This window comes from Humulus lupulus, chromosome 2 (assembly GCF_963169125.1).
Source record: "Humulus lupulus chromosome 2, drHumLupu1.1, whole genome shotgun sequence".
In the NCBI taxonomy this organism is placed as follows: domain Eukaryota; kingdom Viridiplantae; phylum Streptophyta; class Magnoliopsida; order Rosales; family Cannabaceae; genus Humulus; species Humulus lupulus.
In genome coordinates, this window is record NC_084794.1 from 27,555,310 (window position 1) to 27,575,538 (window position 20,229).

A 20,229-nucleotide genomic window follows, 5' to 3' on the forward strand; every position below is an offset into this window, starting at 1 on the left:
TCCATTAACTAGACAATATAAAAGCATTAACCATTTACTTTCATTTCGGAAGTTTAAATGAATCAAACTTGCTATTTATAAAACAATTGGAAATCCTTAATTCTATTAGGGAAATCAGAGTATGGAATTGTAAACAATGCAAGTCTTAAAATGCTGTTTCTCAACAATACAACACCACCATTAAAAAGTATGAAAATATTTTTCTTTTCTTCCTTAAATTCTCACTCCCTCAACACCACCATAAGTAATGACTTGTTTCAGCTTTGAGAAAAAGACTAGTACATTATCAGTGTTTCAATGTCCACCACCTCCACCGCTACCTGAGCCGCTACCAGATCCTTGGCCACTACCAGCTCCAACTCCAATTCCAATCCCAATCCCAATTCCAATTCCTCCTCCATGGCCACCCCCTCTTCCTCCTCCACCACCAAAACCACCACCGTGGCCTGATCCTCCTCCAATTCCTCCGCCACCACCGGCACCACCACCACCACCTCCTCCAATACCTCCTCCGGCTCCACCTCCTACACCACCACCGGCTCCAAATCCTCCACCATGACCAGAACCACCCCCGGCTCCACCCCCACCTCCACCTCCACCACCTCCTCCGCCTCCACCACCAACACCTCCTCCGGCACCAGCACCTACTCCTCCTCCAGCTCCAAAACCTCCTCCATGGCCTGAACCACCACCAACTCCTCCTCCTCCTCCACCACCAAAGCCACCACCTCCCCCAACACCACCTCCAGCACCACCGCCTACACCTCCTCCAGCTCCAAATCCTCCACCGTGTCCCGAACCACCTCCAACACCACCACCGCCTCCACCTCCGGCACCACCACCACCACCCCCACCAAGACCACCTCCAGCACCACCCCCTACACCGCCTCCAGCTCCAAATCCTCCACCATGGCCCGAACCACCTCCGACACCACCGCCTCCTCCACCTCCAGCACCTCCACCTCCACCAAGACCCCCTCCGGCACCTCCACCTCCACCTCCACCAAGACCCCCTCCGGCACCACCCCCTACACCTCCACCATGGCCCGAACCACCTCCAATACCTCCACCACCTCCACCGCCAAGACCTCCACCACCTCCAAGTCCTCCTCCGCCTCCACGGCCACCTCCAAATCCTCCCCCACCACCAAGTCCTCCTCCTCTTCCACCACCGAAACGAGGACCACGAGGACCACACGGTCCTCGTCGGCCCCATTGACAATCATCTCGGAATCTAGCTTTGTCGAGCTTGTCATCCGCAAGAGTATATGAACTTAAATGGAGAGCAATGAAGAGCACTAGAAGGCTCAACGATACCCATTTCGAAGTCCCCATCTCGATCGGTGATGGGATACTTAGGATAATTCTGAGCTTCCTTGTTTGAGCTTGTTAATGTTGTAGCTCTCGACTCAAAAGGGTCATCTTTATATAGGCACAATTAATCCATACAATAAGCCATGCTAGCTAGTTGCACTACTACCAGGATACTGCTCTACTAAACAGCTTTAATGGTTACTTCTTCATGCAACGCGTTGGGGCCGTTGGGGCATTATTGGCCGAACATTAAATGATATAAGTCGAAGTCAAAGTTGATCTGGATGATTAATACATACTAAACAATATGCAATTATGCATGAAATTTTTCGATTTTCAAACAATATATATTTATATATATATATATAGTCAGCTGTACACACTGCTACTAGTATTGATCTTTATAGATTTTCATATTGACTAATGACATGATCACATGCATGCAGTCATGAGCGTTCGAATATATTATCACTTGAGAAGTTTTCAAACTTTTGCACAATATATATATAGTTCGTTAAGTAACTCTCGAAAAGTTTTAAAACATACCTGTATAAATATATTTTCAAATTCATATAGTTGTTAACTTGTGATTCTTCGTATATTATATATATATGATCATAATTTCTATTAAAAAAGTTATAATATAATTTTTAGTCCTAAAATTTTCACTTTTAATCACAATATATATAGAATATTATGACTAAGAATAAAAAAATTATAATGTGAAGTTGAGTAGTTTAATTTGGATTTTGGTTATGGTAGTTTTTCTTAAGTAGCTAGCTTGTTAGTATTATACTAGACAAGCAAATCACATAATTCTCTATTTAAGCTAAAAAATATTATTTATGATATTATTCAAATTACTTATTAGAGTTTATTCTTGATAAAATATAAAATATTATTTATATACACACATGAGATTTATATATAATATATTTATAATATTTATTGATATTCAATATAAATATATATTTATATAAGTTAAATCAAATAAAAAGTAATATGTTTTCTTTTTAAATATAAATAATAATTTTTTTAATAAAAATAAAAATTATGTATTATATTTTAGTGTTATAATGATATTTTATAATATTTAAATATATATTAGTGTAAGTATTAAATATTTATTTTTGTATTAAATATTATAATAATAATATTTGAATTTATATTAATATAAATACTAAAAAATTAGGATTATATATTATTATAATAATACTTTTTTATAATATTTAAATTCATATTAACATAATTAATAAATATCTATTTTTAATTAATTTTAAAAGTATATTTAATTAAATATTTAGAATATTCTATTAAATTTAATAAAAAAAACGGTTAAAACCAACATGATATATACCTAGAAATTTGTATATTGGATTTTTTTCTTTCAAATTATATGTGTATGTATGTTAAATACTTAATAATAGTATGAGATTTAATTTTAAGACATGATGATTAACTCTCACTTATCCTATCTTTTGATCTTATATATTAAACTACTTCTATTTTGTGACTGAGTAGTAGTATGTATTGTATGATATTGAGATATTATCACGTCGATATTATGGGATCGAATTAAAGAATACCCAATATCTGCCGACATTATGGAATGCAAAACCACTAGACCCCATATACGAATGTCTACTATGTATACTCTCTCTCTGTCTCATTTAATTTAAATTCGTAAATTGAGACGTACCAATAATATTAGGGAAATTTCATATTATATGCATAATAACTTTGTAATTTTTTTTAATATGCCATCATAACTTACTACCCTAAATATATGACAATTTCAATTTTTTAGACAAAAATACCTCTAACATCGAAATTGCATCGAAAAAGCATCGTTTGGGATAATAATCAAGTTTTCATGATTGTATCGAAATAGCATCGATTTGGCATCGAAACACCATCGGCATCGATGTACCATCGATTTTGCATCGAAATGACATCGAAAAAGCATCATTTGAGATAATAATCAAGTTTTCATGATTGCATCGAAATAGCATCGATTTGGCATTGAAACACCATCGACATCGATGTAGCATCGATTCGGCATCGAAACACCATCGGCATCGATGTAGCATCGATTTGGCATCGATGCCGATGGTCTTCCGATGCCAAATCGATGCTATCATGAAAACTTGATAATTATCCCAAACGATGCTTTTTCGATGCAATTTCGATGCAAAATCGATGGTACATCGATGCCAGTGGTGTTTCGATGCCAAATCGATGCTATTTCGATGCAATCATGAAAACTTGATTATAATCCCAAATGATGCTTTTTCGATGCCATTTCGATGCAAAATTGATGGTACATCGATGCCGATGGTGTTTCGATGCCAAATCGATGCTATTTCGATGTAATCATGAAAACTTGATTATTATCCCAAACGATGCTTTTTCGATGCAATTTCGATGTTAGGGGTATTTTTGTCTAAAAATTGAAATTGTCATATATTTGGGATAGTAAATTATTGTGGCATATTAAAAAAATTTACAAAGTGATTATGCATATAATATGAAATTTCCCTAATATTATTTGTTTATTTAAGAATATTTATTGTGACAATACTATATTTTAACATAATAAAAACAAAAATGAAAAAAAAAAACACTTCTGATGCAATGTTAAAAAATATGTTAAATATAACATATACTAAAAATTATATTTTTCATTATATACTAAATTTTGCACAAAATATAATATAAAAATAAATATATTATTTTTAAGAAATATTTATTAAGGCTGATTAATTAAATTAATCTTTTTTATATATTAATTTCATAATAATATATCATGTTATTTTTTGTCATAAAATTTACATTTTATAGATTTTTTAATGGAATTAATACTTTTTATGGATTTGAATCAAGATTTTTGTTATAATATAAATATCAAAAATATATTCATCTAACTCTATCTCTATCTCCATCTCATTCTCTACAACCGAGCGACAGTTATCTCTCTCAATTTCCCAACTGCTCTCTCTCCTTCTCATTCATTTTCTCTATTTAGTAGTGGTGGTGTGCGACAGTGGGTGTGCAACGAGGGCGACGGTGGGCTCGGCGAGGGTGATGGGGACAACTTGTCCTCTCTCGGGGTCTTTTTCGTAGGGTCTAACGATGACGACACTTCCTCTTCTTCTCCTCAGTGTGCGGTGGATGATGGCTCAAGATCGGGGATCATGCACAATAAGTTTCTCTCTCTTTATATTTCTTGTATCTAGGTTTTCTTTTTCTTTTTTCTTGTCTGGTGTGATTGTTGGTGCGAGGTCTCATTTTTGCGAGGTCGTGGTTGGGGCTAGAAAATGTGTATTATTGGGTTATAGTGTGTTTATTTTGTTGACTTTTTAGACATACGTTTTTTTTATAAGTGTTTTTCTTTGCTATTTGAGATAGTGTATTATGTTTTTTTTTTCTTGTTTGGGGATTTTTTTTTTCTTTTTTAGTTTGATGGTGGTGGTGGGGGGTAGGGACTGAGGTCTCAGGGCAGAGCTAGGGTAGTATGAGGGTCGACTCTGGTTTTGGTGGTTCTGATGGCGATGGGGTTGTGTTATGGGATCTATGTATCTTAGGTTTGTTTATGCTTTGGTTTTAATATTTTGTTTATGTATATTTTGAGATCTAATTTTTGTTTATAATTTGATATGTAAATTGAGAATTGTTATCCATGGACTTCTCATTATATGACACGCGTATCCTCCGAGAAGAGGGAGGACCATTGCCCACCTGAATAGAATATTTGGGGAGCAGACTACAAGGACGGAAAGCGAGAGAGGCGCACGTCGTTGGAAACATCACGAGGGCTACCCTGTTAGGGTTGATGCCCTAAAAGCATGTAATAAGACATTTTTGTTTGGAATTAAATAAAAGTACATTTCCTTTATAATTGAATGTTTGAATTATTGTTGAATAATTATAAATATCATAAAATTCTGCATTCATTAATGAGAGTATGATCTTGTATGAGTATGAGAGGATTAAGAATATAGATAATGAATAAAATTGTCAGCAACATATTAAAGTATGAAATCTTTAATCAATGGTTGCTAGTATATTAGCATTTTTTATAATACATGTGATCTAGATCCAGATTGTTGATGTGGATAGATATCTTAGTAAATGTACTTTATATAATTAGATTATATATGACTCAACTGATGTGAATTAATTTCGTTATAAACATATTGTTTGTCATAAAGATTTCATTCATATAAAAAAGATGATCATATGTAGATCAGTCTGAATCTTGAGTAGTCATGAACTCATGTTCATGTCTATTGGGTTTTTTGATTCACCCGTTAAGGTTTCTTAGTATAACGAGGCTAATGAATTTTATTTTGGAGAATCAATAGTATGAATGGCTAAGAATATGATCTTATAAGAATGGAATTCAAGCTTTCATAACAGATCGAATATTGGTTATCTATAGGGTTAATTATAGAGTTGAATAATTATTCAGCTCAAATTTATAATATGATTATAAATTAACTATTCGCTAGTGAATTAATGGTACTTAAGGAACAAGTGATCATATCAATAGACAAATCGAGATAATTTTGTAAACATGAATCTATAATTACTAAGAGTGCGATTCCATATTTATAGTAGAGAATGATGGAATTAATAAATAAGATTATTTAATTAAAGAATTTAATAAAAAATCTGGCTTATTGGAGCTTAGTATTATAGGTCCATGGTTCCCAAGTCACCTCTATACTAGACTGTCAAGGAAATAATTTTTCATGGCTAAGTTGTAATTATGTGATATTTATGTGTAATTTAGTAATTCATTAAATAAAACTAATATGATTTATTTGAAAATTATATGTTTGTTATATTAAATATTAATTAAATTTGAGTTGATTAATAATGAGAGAGAAAAATATTAATTTATTTTATGATAATAAATTATCTAAATTATAAGATAAAATTAATTTTGAATTAACTGATATTTATGCATTTATGAAATAATATATTATTTTAATGCTCTTATTAATTAATTAATTAATTAAATGAGATAAAATTAGGGAAGCACTTGTGTGCCACATGCTCAGTTACTATGCTTGCACAATGATTGGCGTGTGACACATGTCACAACTCAATTTGTTCAATTCAAATTTTAATTGTTAGTGTTATCCCTGTTTCCTCCCCGCACACGTGGCCCCATACACTAAGTCCATGAGCTATCCTGAAGGGATCCGAGGCCCAGAGTGAGCCCAATATATGGGGAAGGAGTGAATCCTGTTGGCCCACATATCAGTAAGCCCAACATTATCCCGGAGTATAAGTCGGGACCATGAAGTTAGCACGTTTCGTCTTCCCAGACCCAGAATAAGTTGTCATCCGGGATGCAATAAGGAAGATGTTTCCAAGTCTAAGAATGGACCGGGACGAAGTGGATGAACCCAGGCTCTAGTAAACGAACCAGGGTCCTGGTAAATGGACCGGGACGTTGATGAATGAACCTAGACTAGGCACCCGAGTTGGGTGTGATAAACTGTCCTCGAACTGACATCACCTCGAGAAACATGGGGTTTTGTCTCCTCAACTAACCTGCAGAAGAGGTTACATACGGAATGTACGCCGTTATTCAGAACATTACTGCCACTACTCTAACGAATTCTGTCCCCCGGATCTCCTTAGAAGCCCACGTGAACCAGACTGAAGCTGCGTACTGTTGCCAGTCGTACAGTGTGGTTATGCTCAAGCCGGCCCAATGGGCCCTGATTAGTGTATTTTATTTGATAGAACCCTTTGTATTAAGCCTCCGTTAGTGAGAAAATCCTAATTACATCCGTATTGGGCCCGGATTAGTCCGACCCAAATCTAGTGCATCTGACTGCCTATAAATAGGGCCAGTTGTGCACTGCAGAGAGGATCAAAATTGTCTCTTGTAAGCAATTATTCTGCTCAAACTTGCAAAAAACTCCATTGTCAAAAGCTCTCTAAGCTTTAATACAACTAACTCATGGACTAAGGCTCATTAACGCCCCAACCACGTAAAAACCTTGCTTGCATATTCTAAATCATTTCTTTAATACAACTGACTCATGGACTAAGGCTCATTAACGCCCCAACCACGTAAAAACCTTGCTTGCATATTCTAAATCCTTTCTTTTTAAGCTCTCTTATATTTTATAATTTTAGTTTCCAAAAAACTCGGTAAACAGTTAGAATTTGAATTATTTATTTGTTAAATAATTATTTAAAAAAGAGATATTTTGATTTGATTAAGATATTGGTTAAATAATTATATCCCAAAACTAATCAGTTTTAATTGAGTCTAAATTTGTTAGATTATTTTAGGTTTATAAAGTCTAATTATGTATCGAAAAAAAAGCAATTGATTTTCAGATTTTCAATTTTTAGAGACTGGAAAAACTATGATACTCTCTCAGAGCCTTTGTCTTCTCCAAACTTCTCTTGATCTCATGTGTTGAATGTTATAATTGGTTAAATACATAGTGAAATTGGTTAGGCACAAAGAGGTGCAAAAACTATAACGATTTCACTTACTAAAGTCAACATGAGTGGGTTGACTTTTGGTATAGGCATCTATAAATTATCTTTTAGGGTCCAAAGTGTTTCTTTGGAGTCTATAAGAGTACCCAAAAAGTTTGGAGGCATTTTGAGACGTTTTGGGGCAAGTTTGGGGGTGCTAAGTCAGGTGGACCTGCGTTGCATCGCCTGTAGGAGACGACGCGTCGCTTAGGAGTGAAACCCCCAAATAGGTGATGCATCGCCTGCATGGTTGCAACACATTGCCTGGGCGCAGGCGACACATCACCTTGGCAGTCCATACAGGACTATACAGTTACGTAATTTTGGCTCCAAAACTTAATATAAAATGCTTTAATCTTATTGGTTGAGACTAATGAGGATTCATATACTATTTAAAGGAGTCATTTGAGTTTTTAGTGAATTGATCACCCACCACACACACTCTCTCTCTCTCTAACTCTCAATATTACTAGTTTTCTCCAAGATTTTCATCAAGAAAACTTGACTTTAATGAAGTTTCAAGGCTTATAAATCCCAATCTCATTCCACTTGTAATAACTTCAAGTAATCTCTAAGGGGAGGCCAAGAATAGAGATTTTCGGACAACAAATTCCATTTGTATCAAGCCTTTGTTACCTCAATTGATTCGCATGAAATCATAGTCTTTATGATTTTATGTAACTAAAGGTTTCTATCTTCAAAGGTCTACTCTATCACTTGATATTATTTGTGTTATTCTTCTATTACAGATTAGATTATCTTGGGTTTGTTTATTTGAATTATAATGTTTAAAGTTTGTGAATATCCATATCCTCAACATTGAGAACATCAAGATAGCCTAAATTTTGTCCATAATATCATACGTGCCCACACACGTCCATGTTTGAGGATTGACTTGGAAGATTTTGGTGTGAATCTCAAAGCTATCTTATTGGATTGGATGATTGTTATTGTTTTACAAAAAGATATCAAAGATTCTTGATAGGTTACGAGAGGTATGATTCTATCTTTTATGAATCTTGATTTAATGTATGGATATGTATGTGATTTTGGCTTTGGTATTGGTTAAAATTTTAATGTCACTTTTCCACTACACACTTTGATTTACACAATCAATATTAACATACCCCCTGGTAGGAATTTCCTTACTCTTACTCCCGTTTAGGGATTTACCTCCACGTGTCGAGTCAAAAATGCAAGGGACCATTGATATACCCATTCATCGTCTATAGAGATAGGGGCGGCTCGTAGAGTATGCGACCCCATCCGTACAACCGACAATGCGAAATCAGGGAAAATGGGCTATTTTCCTTTAAGCTTGTGTCCCCATCACTTGACATTTTGGTGCATGTTCCCAATGTTGGTAACTTGTTTACCATGTGCGCAGTGGAAAGCACGGGGTGTTGGGCCCAGAGATTTCAAAAAAAATTATTTAAACAAAATTTAAATAATTAGATTCATTAACATGAAATACATTGATCATATAGAAATAAAAGATGAGGATTTACCAATTGAAGAACTATCAAGAATCATCGCTATCTTTTTGTATCTCCAACGAAATCCAATCCAAACCAGTCCTTCAAAATACTCAAACCAAGATCTTCCAAAATGTATCTCTACACCTCAAGATGTGTGTGGGCATGTAGAATAATCGTAGAGAAAAATTTCTGATTCAAAAGATATTCTCAATACATGAGATCTTGGAATATTAGTTCTGAGACAGTTTTCGGTGATAGAGAAAATAATACAATCTATTTTCTTTCTGTCAAAAGTATTATGTTTAAAACTATTTCCATTTGATAGATTTATAAAAGAATTGATTAAATTTTTTGAAATTCAAAATTCAAATTATAAATAATTATTAAATAATTAAATAAATAAAAGAAATATCCAAGACCCATTATTGGACTCTATTACACGCCAACTACAGTGCATGCACTGTAGTTGGCGTGTAACACATCCCTATTTTTAGGGATGTGTTCCAACCATTTTCTTTTAATTATTATTTAATAATTATTTAATAAAAAATATCTAAACCTGATAACTTATTTATTAGATTAATTAAAGAATAAATATCATTTCAAATTCAAATCCAATTTGAATTATCAGAAATATAAATAAAGCCAATTAATTCAAAATTAACTATATTATTATTTAAATGCTACTTTCCAAAATGTCATTTTAATTAAAAATAATTTTCGAAAATATAATTAATTAATATATTGATTAATTAATTTGTCTCAATTACATATTTGACCCTAAAGAACAATTTTCTTCCAAATATGCAAATTTTTTTTAATTTTCCCAATTTCAACTCTTACCTTTTATAATGTTGATAGAGTCATCTCGAGGACCTATGTGGACCTATAATTTCAAGCTCCAATAAATTTAGATTATTAATTAAAATGATTTAATATAATAACATTAATATATTAATCTCAATATTATTCCACTAAAAATATGAGATTACACTCTTGTAATTATAGACATTTATTTATTGAGTACTTTTAAAACATAAAAGTGTCCATCGATTTAATCACTACATACAATTAAATCCTATATTAATGGTTCATAACTAAAGTAGGAATTAATTACTGTAACGCCCTGAATAGCTAAGACTATGACATTGTGTATTTTAAATAGTGCTAGACTCCCTAAATGAGTCTCTTGGCCATAAATGTGTAACTAAATGTGATTATCGATTTAGGGTTAAAAATTTTGGTAAAAAAGAATAACCATTTCATTAAAATGTTTAAGTTCGTACATAAGATGTACACGTGGTGGTCGAGCAGCCAAATATGTATACGTTGCCACCGAAGCTCTCCAACTCATGGCTGGTCTAGCTTCCCTTTCCCCTTACCTGCACCATTAAGCACTCGTGAGCTGAGGCTCAGCAAGAAAACTTAAACATGCTCATAAGCAGTTAACAACATATTACAAAAGCATAAATAGCATGCATAGCAGTAATAACCTTACTCATGCATGCATTATATTCAGATAAGTGACTACACTGTTGTTGACGCGATTCTTTGCCAGCAATGTATTACGTAATTAGTTGGAATAAACTAGTACTTAAGGATAAACCGTAATAAGAATAATAACTCTTAAGGATGCTTAGAATGATATAGTAAGAACACTCGTTCCTTTTTACATGGTTCGGAGGCTAAAATCCCCCTAGTCCAGGAGTCGATATTATTACTGTATATCTCTCTATATTTTGACAGAGTATTTGCATTACACAGAGAAAACCCAACCCCTTTTCTATCCAAGGTATTGGTATTTATAGAAGAACCACCCCAGGATAGGTGTTAGGCTAAGTTTAGCCTACTTTTTAAGTGTCTTGATCATTGTATTTTTAATGGTTTATGCGTTTTTGGAGCGAATTTATGCTTGTTTTGCTTGATTTCAGGTTTAAGCATATGTTTTGGGCATTTGGAGTGGATTGTGGAGAAAATATGCTAAACTGAAGGGTTGTTCAAGTTTTGCTGAAATTGTATTAGGGTCGCGGCGCTAATGTGTTTTACAGCCGCGGCGAGGAACGATCACAGATTGGGAGCCGATGTCCCAGACTGAATTAGGGTCGCGGCGCTAGGGTGTATTTGAGCCGCGACGAGCCCATTTTCCAGAAAACTGAGACGTCTCAATTTCAGAGTGGCGTCGCGGCGCAGGAATTGGCGCTACAGCGCTGATGTTCGTACGTGTCAAAATTTTAAGGGAAATTTCATCATTTTGGGAGAAAATAAAATTAGGTATTCGTTTTAATGAGAGGGACTCATGATTTTGGAGTTATTCAGACTGCTCTAAACCTAGAAAAAAGAGAAAAAGAAGATGGGAGCAAGCGTTGGTGAATCGTGACAATCCCAACTAGTTTCTTCTCTTCTCTCTTTATTTTTCTGCTTTTGATTATGTTTGTTTTTGAATTAGTTAAGAACAGGTTAATGGAGATTACGAACTAAACTCCAATTTAGGGTTTTTAATGGAGATTGTCTTAAGCTTTCTATGGATTAATGCAATTTTGATATTTTTCTTTCTTCTATTGATATGTGATTTATTCATATTTGTGCTCAATACATGTTTTAGATTGGCCACCTTTTACATGATCTATGGTTCTAATATGAAATCTGAAAAGTGAATACTAGGAATGCTCTAATTGAATAAACATAAGTTTTGATGCAAAACGAAAGTATTTGTGTAGCTTGTGTGGCTTTAGATTATTGCTTAATGCTGATTGCTTGTGTAATTTATCTCAGAAATGCAGTATTTTACCTTGCAATTTAGTACATTTATGTCTTAATAGGAATATCAGTACTTTTATAATTTGCCATCACATTAGAAGAAGAAGGAAAATTATTTTGCATTATTGAAATAGGAAGTGGAAGCAATTGAAATTAATTTCCCTATATTTTATTTTTTGATTGAATCTTGTTTATTGTTTTGTTATTTATTTATTGCTTAGATTATTTAGTTTAAACAATCCATTTTTCGATAGCCAAATAGAAATAAAAATTCAATTAATTGGTACTTAGCTACAGTCCTTGTGGGAACGATCTCACTCATGTGTTGAGTTTTTGCAACAAGTTTTTGGCGCCGTCGCCAGGGAATGCATTAGCTAATATTGAAATAATTGAATTTTATTCTAATTTTGTATTTCTTTTCAATTTCACTAATTCTGTCATTGTCTAAATTTTTCTCATCTCAGGTACAGGTAGTTTATGCAACATATAGGACTTGCTGCAAGAGTGCCTGTTGATCCTGAAATAGAGAAGACATGTAGACTGAACAGAAAAAGCAAGAGATTGGAAAGAAGAACTGAAAATGAAATAAGGGTTGAAATAGAAATGGCAGATCTGATAAATGATAATAATGGGGGTGCTGTTGAAGACCAAGCTAATGGCCAGAATCAACCAGCCAAAAGCTTGAGGGATTATGTATTGCCCACCATTACAGGGGTTCAGTCTTGCATCAGACCACCCGTTGTAGATGCCAACAATTTTGAGATAAAACCTGCCATTTTGCAAATGGTTCAATCCACTGTTCAGTTTGGGGGACTACCAACTGAAGACCCAAACATGCATCTTGCTAACTTCATTGAACTCTGTCAGACGTTCAAGATGAATGGAGTTAGTGATGATGCAATCAGACTCAGATTATTTCCATTTTCTCTGAGAGAGCAAGCCAAGAGTTGGTTGGTATCTTTGCCACCTAACTCAATCAATACATGGAATGATCTTGCACTGAAGTTTCTCTCCAAGTTCTTTCCTCCAGCTAAGGCAGTTAAGCTGAGGGGGGAGATCAACAACTTCTACCAGCTGGATAATGAATCTTTATATGAGGCATGGGAGAGATTTAAAAACCTGATAAGGAAGTGCCCGCATCATGGGATAGAGAGATGGATGTTAGTCCATAACTTTTAATAATGGGTTATGTGGTACCACTCGCACACTCATTGATGCAGCAACTGATGGGGCATTTATGAGGAAGAGCGCCATTGAGGCGTATGATTTGTTAGAAGAAATGGCCATTAATAATCAACAGTGGCCAAGTGAAAGAGGTAACTCGAAGAAAGTGGTTGGTTTGCATGAGATTGTTGCAATATCTAAGTTAACTGCTCAGGTTGAGGCTTTGACTAAACAGTTGCAAGGCAGTACAATGGCAGTCCCCGTAATGCAAGCTCAGACAATGTGTGAATTATGTGGGGGTCCTCATGCTTATGAAAAGTGCCAATATGTGGATGTAAATAATATGCCATTGGAACAAGCTCAAGCCATTGGGAATTTTCCTCGTCAAAATAACAACAACAACCCTTATTCAAACTTTTTTAACCAAGGGTGGAGGAATCATCCTAATTTTTCCTGGAAGAATGATCAACAAGGTCAATCCTCAATTCAGCAACCACATCAGTCATTTCAGCAACCACCTCAAGGGTTCCATCAACAGAGTTTTAGGCCTCAACAACAACTACCTCAGCCGCCTATGCAACAACAACAGAATCCTGTGAGACAGCCTGATACTCAATCTTATGTTCTTAATCAATTCATGACTAAGATGCGGTCTTCTATTAGAAATTTGAAGACTCAGATAGGGCAATTGGCTACTCTTATGGCCAACCGTGCTCAAGGTAACATGCCTAGCACCACTGAAGTCAATCCAAAAGAACAGTGCCAGGCTATTACATTGAGAAGTGGGAAGAAATATGAAGGGGCAAGTGTGGAGCAGTCAGATGAAGACAAGGTTCAGGATCAACAGGCACAGGGCATAGTGGAAAAGAAGCAAGGTGAAAACAAGGTTACTGAAGACCTCCCAACCAAAAAAGCTACACCACAAGTGAGCATAGATCACCACATCAAGATTCCCTACCCACAAAAGCTCCGCAAGAACAAAGTTCCTTGAAATATTCAAGAAACTGCATATCAATATCCCATTTGCGGAGGCCTTGGAGCAAATGCCAAGGTATGTTAAATTCTTGAAGGATATTTTGGCCAAGAAAAGGAAGTTGGAGGAATATGAGACAGTGGCACTTACTGAGGAGTGCAGTGCAATCTTGCAGAAGAAACTACCTCCTAAGCTTAAAGATCCGGGTAGTTTCAATATTCCATGTTCTATAGGGGGCTCAGTCGAAACAAAAGCTTTATGTGATTTAGGGGCAAGTGTGAATCTAATGCCTCGATCTATTTTTCAAAGGCTAAAATTGGGAGAAGCTCGCCCTACAACGGTTTCCTTACAAATGGCGGATCACTCCATTAAGCATCCTCGTGGAGTGATAGAGGATGTCTTGGTGAAGGTGGGTAAATTTATTTTCCCCGCTGATTTCATAATTCTTGACATGGAGGAAGATGCAAAAATTCCCATTATTTTGGGAAGACTATTCTTAGCCACAGGACGAGCTTTAATCGATGTACAAAAGGGGGAGTTAAGGTTGCGAGTCCAAAATGAGGAAATAAGTTTAATGTCTTTGCAGCAACTGAAATTCCTACCTGTTGTAGGGTTGATGTGGTGAATGATTGTCAATAATCAATTGGTAAAAAGAAGAAGAAGACCAAAGAACGATTTCGAACAGTTCGACGTCGTATGAAAAGATTATTGTGTGGCAAGTTTGAAGGTTTCAATGACATTGGGGATAATTTCAATATTCTCAACAGTAGAAGGGAATTTTCCGCGTATGACATGATGGCTCTCAAGGATGCAAGGGGTGGACTTGACCCAAGTTGAAGGTGTAGAGAAGTGAGCGTCCAGCTAAAGACGTTAAATAAAGCGTTGTTGGGAGGCACCCCAAATCTTTTAATTTAATTTTAGTTTTGAAGTTTGAACAATTTAGTTTTTACTTTTATTTTATTTAATTTTTAGTTTTTGTTTTCAGTTTTGATTTTTAATTAGACTTTATTTAGTTTTTTTTAGTTTTGCGATTGTAATGTTGAATTGTACAATACGTGAAAAAAAGAAAAAAAAAACATTAGAGCCGCAGCACTGAAGACTGGAGCCACAACGGTACATTGGGAATTCCTTTTAAGGCTCATTCGGGTAAGTTCTCTTCTATTGGGTTGTCATGTTCACATTGGGGACAATGTGAAATAAAGTTTAGGGGAGGGGCTTACTTTTCTGTTTTAGTTTAGTTTAATTAAAATTTTGTTGTTTAATTTTGTTGTTGTGTGTGTCAAAAGTTAAGCTGATGATATGAATAATTGTCGTTTGTTGTCACTTGTAAAATGTAGATTGTGTTTAACCGTGTGCTTGATTTGATTACTCTTTGGATTAATTTTGATGCCTTTTGGAAATTTTAGTATATGTTGCAAATGTGAATAAGTGGATTGTGTTATACTTGTGTTACTTGGGTTTGAGGTATGAATTGATGAATATGATAGAACTTGCATTGCTTGCCTTTTGAGACAAAATCCTTGATGACATGTGTTTTGGAATATGATTTAGGCAATATTTTGGAACGTTTGGGCCTTTCAAGCTTACCCTTATCATTATTATCCCTAGGTTGCCTATTTGTACCTTAACTTGTTTGATTGATTGTTTAACCACTTCATTAAAAAAAATGTACCAATTATTATTTTTCCCTGTCCTGTGAATTATGCCATAAGCTTAGAAATAAGTTTGGGAGAACGAATTGTAATTGGGTAAAAAGTGTTTGTATGATGGGTGAACGATGTAATTTCTCGATTGAGACAAGTGTAAAATGTAAAAGTACTTGCAACATCACTAAATTTTGATATTCTTCTTCTAAAAAAAACAAAGAAAAAAAGAAGAAGAAGAAGAAAAAAAAAGTGATAAATAATTAAATAAAGTGATGTTGGAGCATTGATTATGAGTTCTCAATAATCGATGGAAAGTGGGTGAAGTAGGGGATGGTAATTGAATGCAATGTGGGTTGTTTGATTGGTTTTTGATGTGTTTATGGTATAATGAAGCCTAAATGTCTTTTTATCTACCTTTACCGAAGCCAAAATGTTATGAACCTTTGAAGTCCTTTTGATTCCATAACATGTGTTGTTGACATTAGTGGAGAAAGGTAAGTGTAATGCCTCGAAATCCCTAATGCGGTTTAATGGCGGGATTAGTAGGCCGGGAGGGCCATAATTGTTTAATTATGCCATTAACTGATAATATGCATGTTTATGTGAATTATATTATAATATGATGTTATATGCATGCATGTGGGTTCACATTTGATTATTAGGGTGTTTGGTAATTTGGCCTGTTGATGGCATATGTGTATATCTGGGTGCATATTGTGATTTGTTAATGAGATCCCATTATTATGGAGATATATTCGAGCTATTCGGCATGAGACGGTCTTATATTATAAATTAGCGGTTTTGTCATAACGGGGTCTTTTATTGGGATATTGAGTTATGAGGATGTTATTTGATGATAAATTGGGAGTTATTGAGATCAAGAGGAAATTCTGGGAGTTTTGACTATAATGTCCCCGGGGGTGTTTTCGGGACCCCGAGCACTAGGTTTTATTTGAGGTTACTTAAGATTGAAGTAGCTTGTCAGATAGAATCGTACGTTAGAAAATCTCTCGTTCTCTCCCCGTTAGTTCATTTTACCGTTCGGGACCCCGAGCACTAGGTTTTTACTACCGTTCGTTTAGCATTGTTTACAAGGCACACTGTAATGGTCCCTAGAGATTAGAGCGTTACAACTTGGTATTAGAGCGAGCCAAGGTTTATGGTTCCTGAAGACAAGTCGGGCATGTACACTCGTCATTGAAGATAGCTTCACTCAGGGAATGGTAACTATTTCTGTAGGTATGTGCTTAATTGCTTAAATAGAATGTAAATGCTTTACCTGCACATTGTATTAGGGAGCATGAGATTCTGATAAAGCTTGGCTCTTGACTGTATGATTATATGCTCCGTGAATATTTATATGAATATGATCATATGATTACCTGCTCCATGAATATATAACTGTAATATTTGCATGCTGGAGTTGGAGGCATGGTGTGAATATTGATGGGGCAGGGATCGTGATTAATGTATGAATGTCGTGGGCATGTTTTAGCACTGCAAGTGGTTAATGAATGTCATGGGGTAAGATTTATCCTGTGGGGGAAAGCTCTTGATATGCTCATTATGATTAATGGGTCAAGTTATTGACTATAGATTCAAATAGCAGGTTTATAGCCAAGGCAGATAATGAGGCCTGGTGGTGGTTATGAAGAGGCTGAGAGTTATAGCCAGGGTATTAGTTCTTCATCTGTTCTTATGAATTTTCAGCAAATGTTTACAGATTTGCAATTAAGATTGTAGAGGTAGGAGGAAGAGGTTAGGTGTTTGAAGCAACAGCAGAATATGTTGGGGAGCACCTCTACCTTTGTTGTGCCAAGAGTGGCACCAGCTTTGGCTCTGCCTAGGGTTAAGAACCGATGGTAATTTCTCTGTGGAATATTCCAGGAGTATTACCCTCCAGTCTTCGAGGGAGGCCTAGATCCATTCGGAGCTGAGCAATGGATGGGCATGATCAGTTCCATTCTTGACAGTATGGGGCTGGTGGGTCATGATAGGGTGATTTGTGCTACATGTGTACTGCGGGATGATGCCCGGACATGGTGGGAGGTAGTATCTCAGACACGAAACACAGTTGTGATGGACTGGAAAGAGTTTAGGCAGCTGTTTAATGAAAGATATTATTGTGATGCAGCTAAGACTGCTAAGATGAATGAGTTTGTGACTCGTTTAAGGAAAAGCATCAGTAACCAAGTATGTTAGCAGATTTGATGGGTTGGCCAAGTTTGCTTTAGACATGGTACCCACAGATGTGGCTCGGAAGGAAAAGTTCGTTCAGAGATTGAATCCTGGAATAGCTCAGGGCATTAAAGTTGCCCCAGTGCATGAAATCTCCACCTATGCTCAGGTGGTAGAGAAGACTCTTGCTGTTGAGAGCATAAAAGATGAGAAGAAGAGTGCTAGGAAGCACGGAGCTCAGATAGTGGTATCTTCACTTATTGGAGCAAGCAAGGAGGAGCACTGGAGGACTTATCCAATTTGTGTTCGGTGCAAGAGGTGCCATTTGAAGGGGTGCCGACCAAAGACGTGTTTCTTATGTGGAGTGGTTGGACATATTAAGAGGGATTGCCCAAGGTTAAGAGAGGATGAGAAAAAGGGGATAAACAACTCGATTCCAACTCGAGTGTTTATTCTGAGGCAGTCAGAGTCTGAGACTGAGACCAATCCTCAGGGGTGGCAGGTTAGCTTTTGGTCCTGATCTTTATTTTGTACTGAATGACTTGGTGCTATGCTGTTCCTTTATTTGTTGCATATAGAGAAGCATAAAGTTGCTACACAGGCCATATGGTTGTGTTATGATGAAAATGTGATACTGTATTGGTAATTTAAGATCTCAGGTGAATTATTGTGGAAGGACTTATTAGAGACTTTGATAAAGTTGGTTATGACTGACTGGTTTTAGTATGATCCATGGTATGGATTGGTTAGCCAAGTGTGGGACAATTTTAAATGGCAAGGAAAGTATAGTAACTCTTGGGCTTGAGAGTAGAAAGTCTTGTGACAGTTAGGACTGCGCATGGATCTGATGTGTTTATGACATTTGTAGTGGGAGTTAGAGTTTTATGGCAGAGAGATGCATGGAACTCTTAGCTAGTGTGGTGAATCTTGGATCTGGTTAGGACCAGTTAGAGATCGGAGAGGAAGTTATATAAAAGACTGTGTTTGTGTAACGACCCACTAATCTAGACTAATTGGACCATTATCGAAACTATACATAAAACTTACATTTTTACGAAAATACCATAATTTATTGAGTAACTTGCAAAATAAGAGTTATTTACAAATAAACAAAATACTAAGGAGGATTATGGGATCCCATTGTCTTTAAAAAACAAAAGATGATTTAAAATAAAAGACATTACATAATAATGCGGAAAATACATGTAAAACCATTAAAAACATAAGAAGTGAGACTACATCCTCGAATCGAATAACGCTCGGCCCCTTGACTCCATTCATCATCGATACACATCCTCCAAGCATCACGAATCTTACCGCCTCTAAACTTATTTTCCTGCACATAAACAGAAAGGAGTGAGCCTAATGCCCAGCAAGGAAAATCTAACACAAAGTCACATACATAATTTCATAAGAAAACATAAAGACTTAACATAATACATATAACATACACTTATTATAATGACCATTATTACTTGGGGTCCCATAGACTAAACAAGCTTATGCCCATGAGATTAGTGGGGTCCTACCAGCTAAATAGGCTTATGCCCACAATCTTTTTGGGGTCTTGTTAGTCAAATAGGGCATAAGCCCAAGCCTACAACATACACATCAATAACATATTCATAACAAAACATAACACATACATAACATATACATAACATATTAATTCTAGCCTATTTTCCTTACCAAAGTTACCGAGATTATGGACTGAGTTGGGATTGTTGGAACACTCCTAAAACCATAAGAAAGAGTAAGTCTAAAGAAAGGAGATGAAATGAAAGAGATGGAAAGACTAAACCATAGAAAACATACTTACCGACTTATATGCTTAAAAGCTTGGATTCCCTAACCAAAATAAGAATAAGGTTAGGGGACTGAGTAGAAGGTTTTGAGAAAGGAAATAACATAAAAATACAGAAAAGAACTAGAGTTTTGGGTTTACCTCAAAGATTGCAAGATCAATCTAACCTTCACCGAAATACTATAGAACTCACTTCCCAAAGTGTTTGATAAGCTTATGATGTTTAAGCTTATAGTTTTTCCCCAAACCAAGTGTTTACACTCTCACACTCACTTAACACTAGCAGCCTCTGAACTTAGAGCAAATGGTGAATAATGGCTGGGTACTAGGTCCTATTTATAGAGTTTGGGAATGAAAATATCTTGATTTTACTTGAATAAAAATAATGGCTTTTTAGGTGAA

General features: G+C 35.6%; 2 protein-coding genes and 1 non-coding gene across 3 annotated transcripts; 1 reads left to right on the top strand and 2 right to left on the bottom strand.

Moving 5' to 3' along the window:
- Positions 1–294: 294 nt before the first annotated feature.
- On the bottom strand, positions 295–1,335 carry LOC133814075 (glycine-rich cell wall structural protein 1-like). The gene has a single exon (XM_062247081.1). It carries the CDS (start codon positions 1,333–1,335, stop codon positions 295–297), a length of 1,041 nt encoding a protein of 346 aa, XP_062103065.1.
- An 11,768-nt stretch (positions 1,336–13,103) lies between these two features.
- Positions 13,104–13,210, bottom strand: LOC133820713 (small nucleolar RNA R71). The gene has a single exon (XR_009887114.1). It is a non-coding gene; the product is annotated as a small nucleolar RNA R71 (small nucleolar RNA).
- Positions 13,211–14,269: 1,059 nt separating this feature from the next.
- Positions 14,270–14,824, top strand: LOC133814076 (uncharacterized). Its single transcript, XM_062247082.1, has one exon. It carries the CDS (start codon positions 14,270–14,272, stop codon positions 14,822–14,824), a length of 555 nt encoding a protein of 184 aa, XP_062103066.1.
- Positions 14,825–20,229: the final 5,405 nt, after the last annotated feature.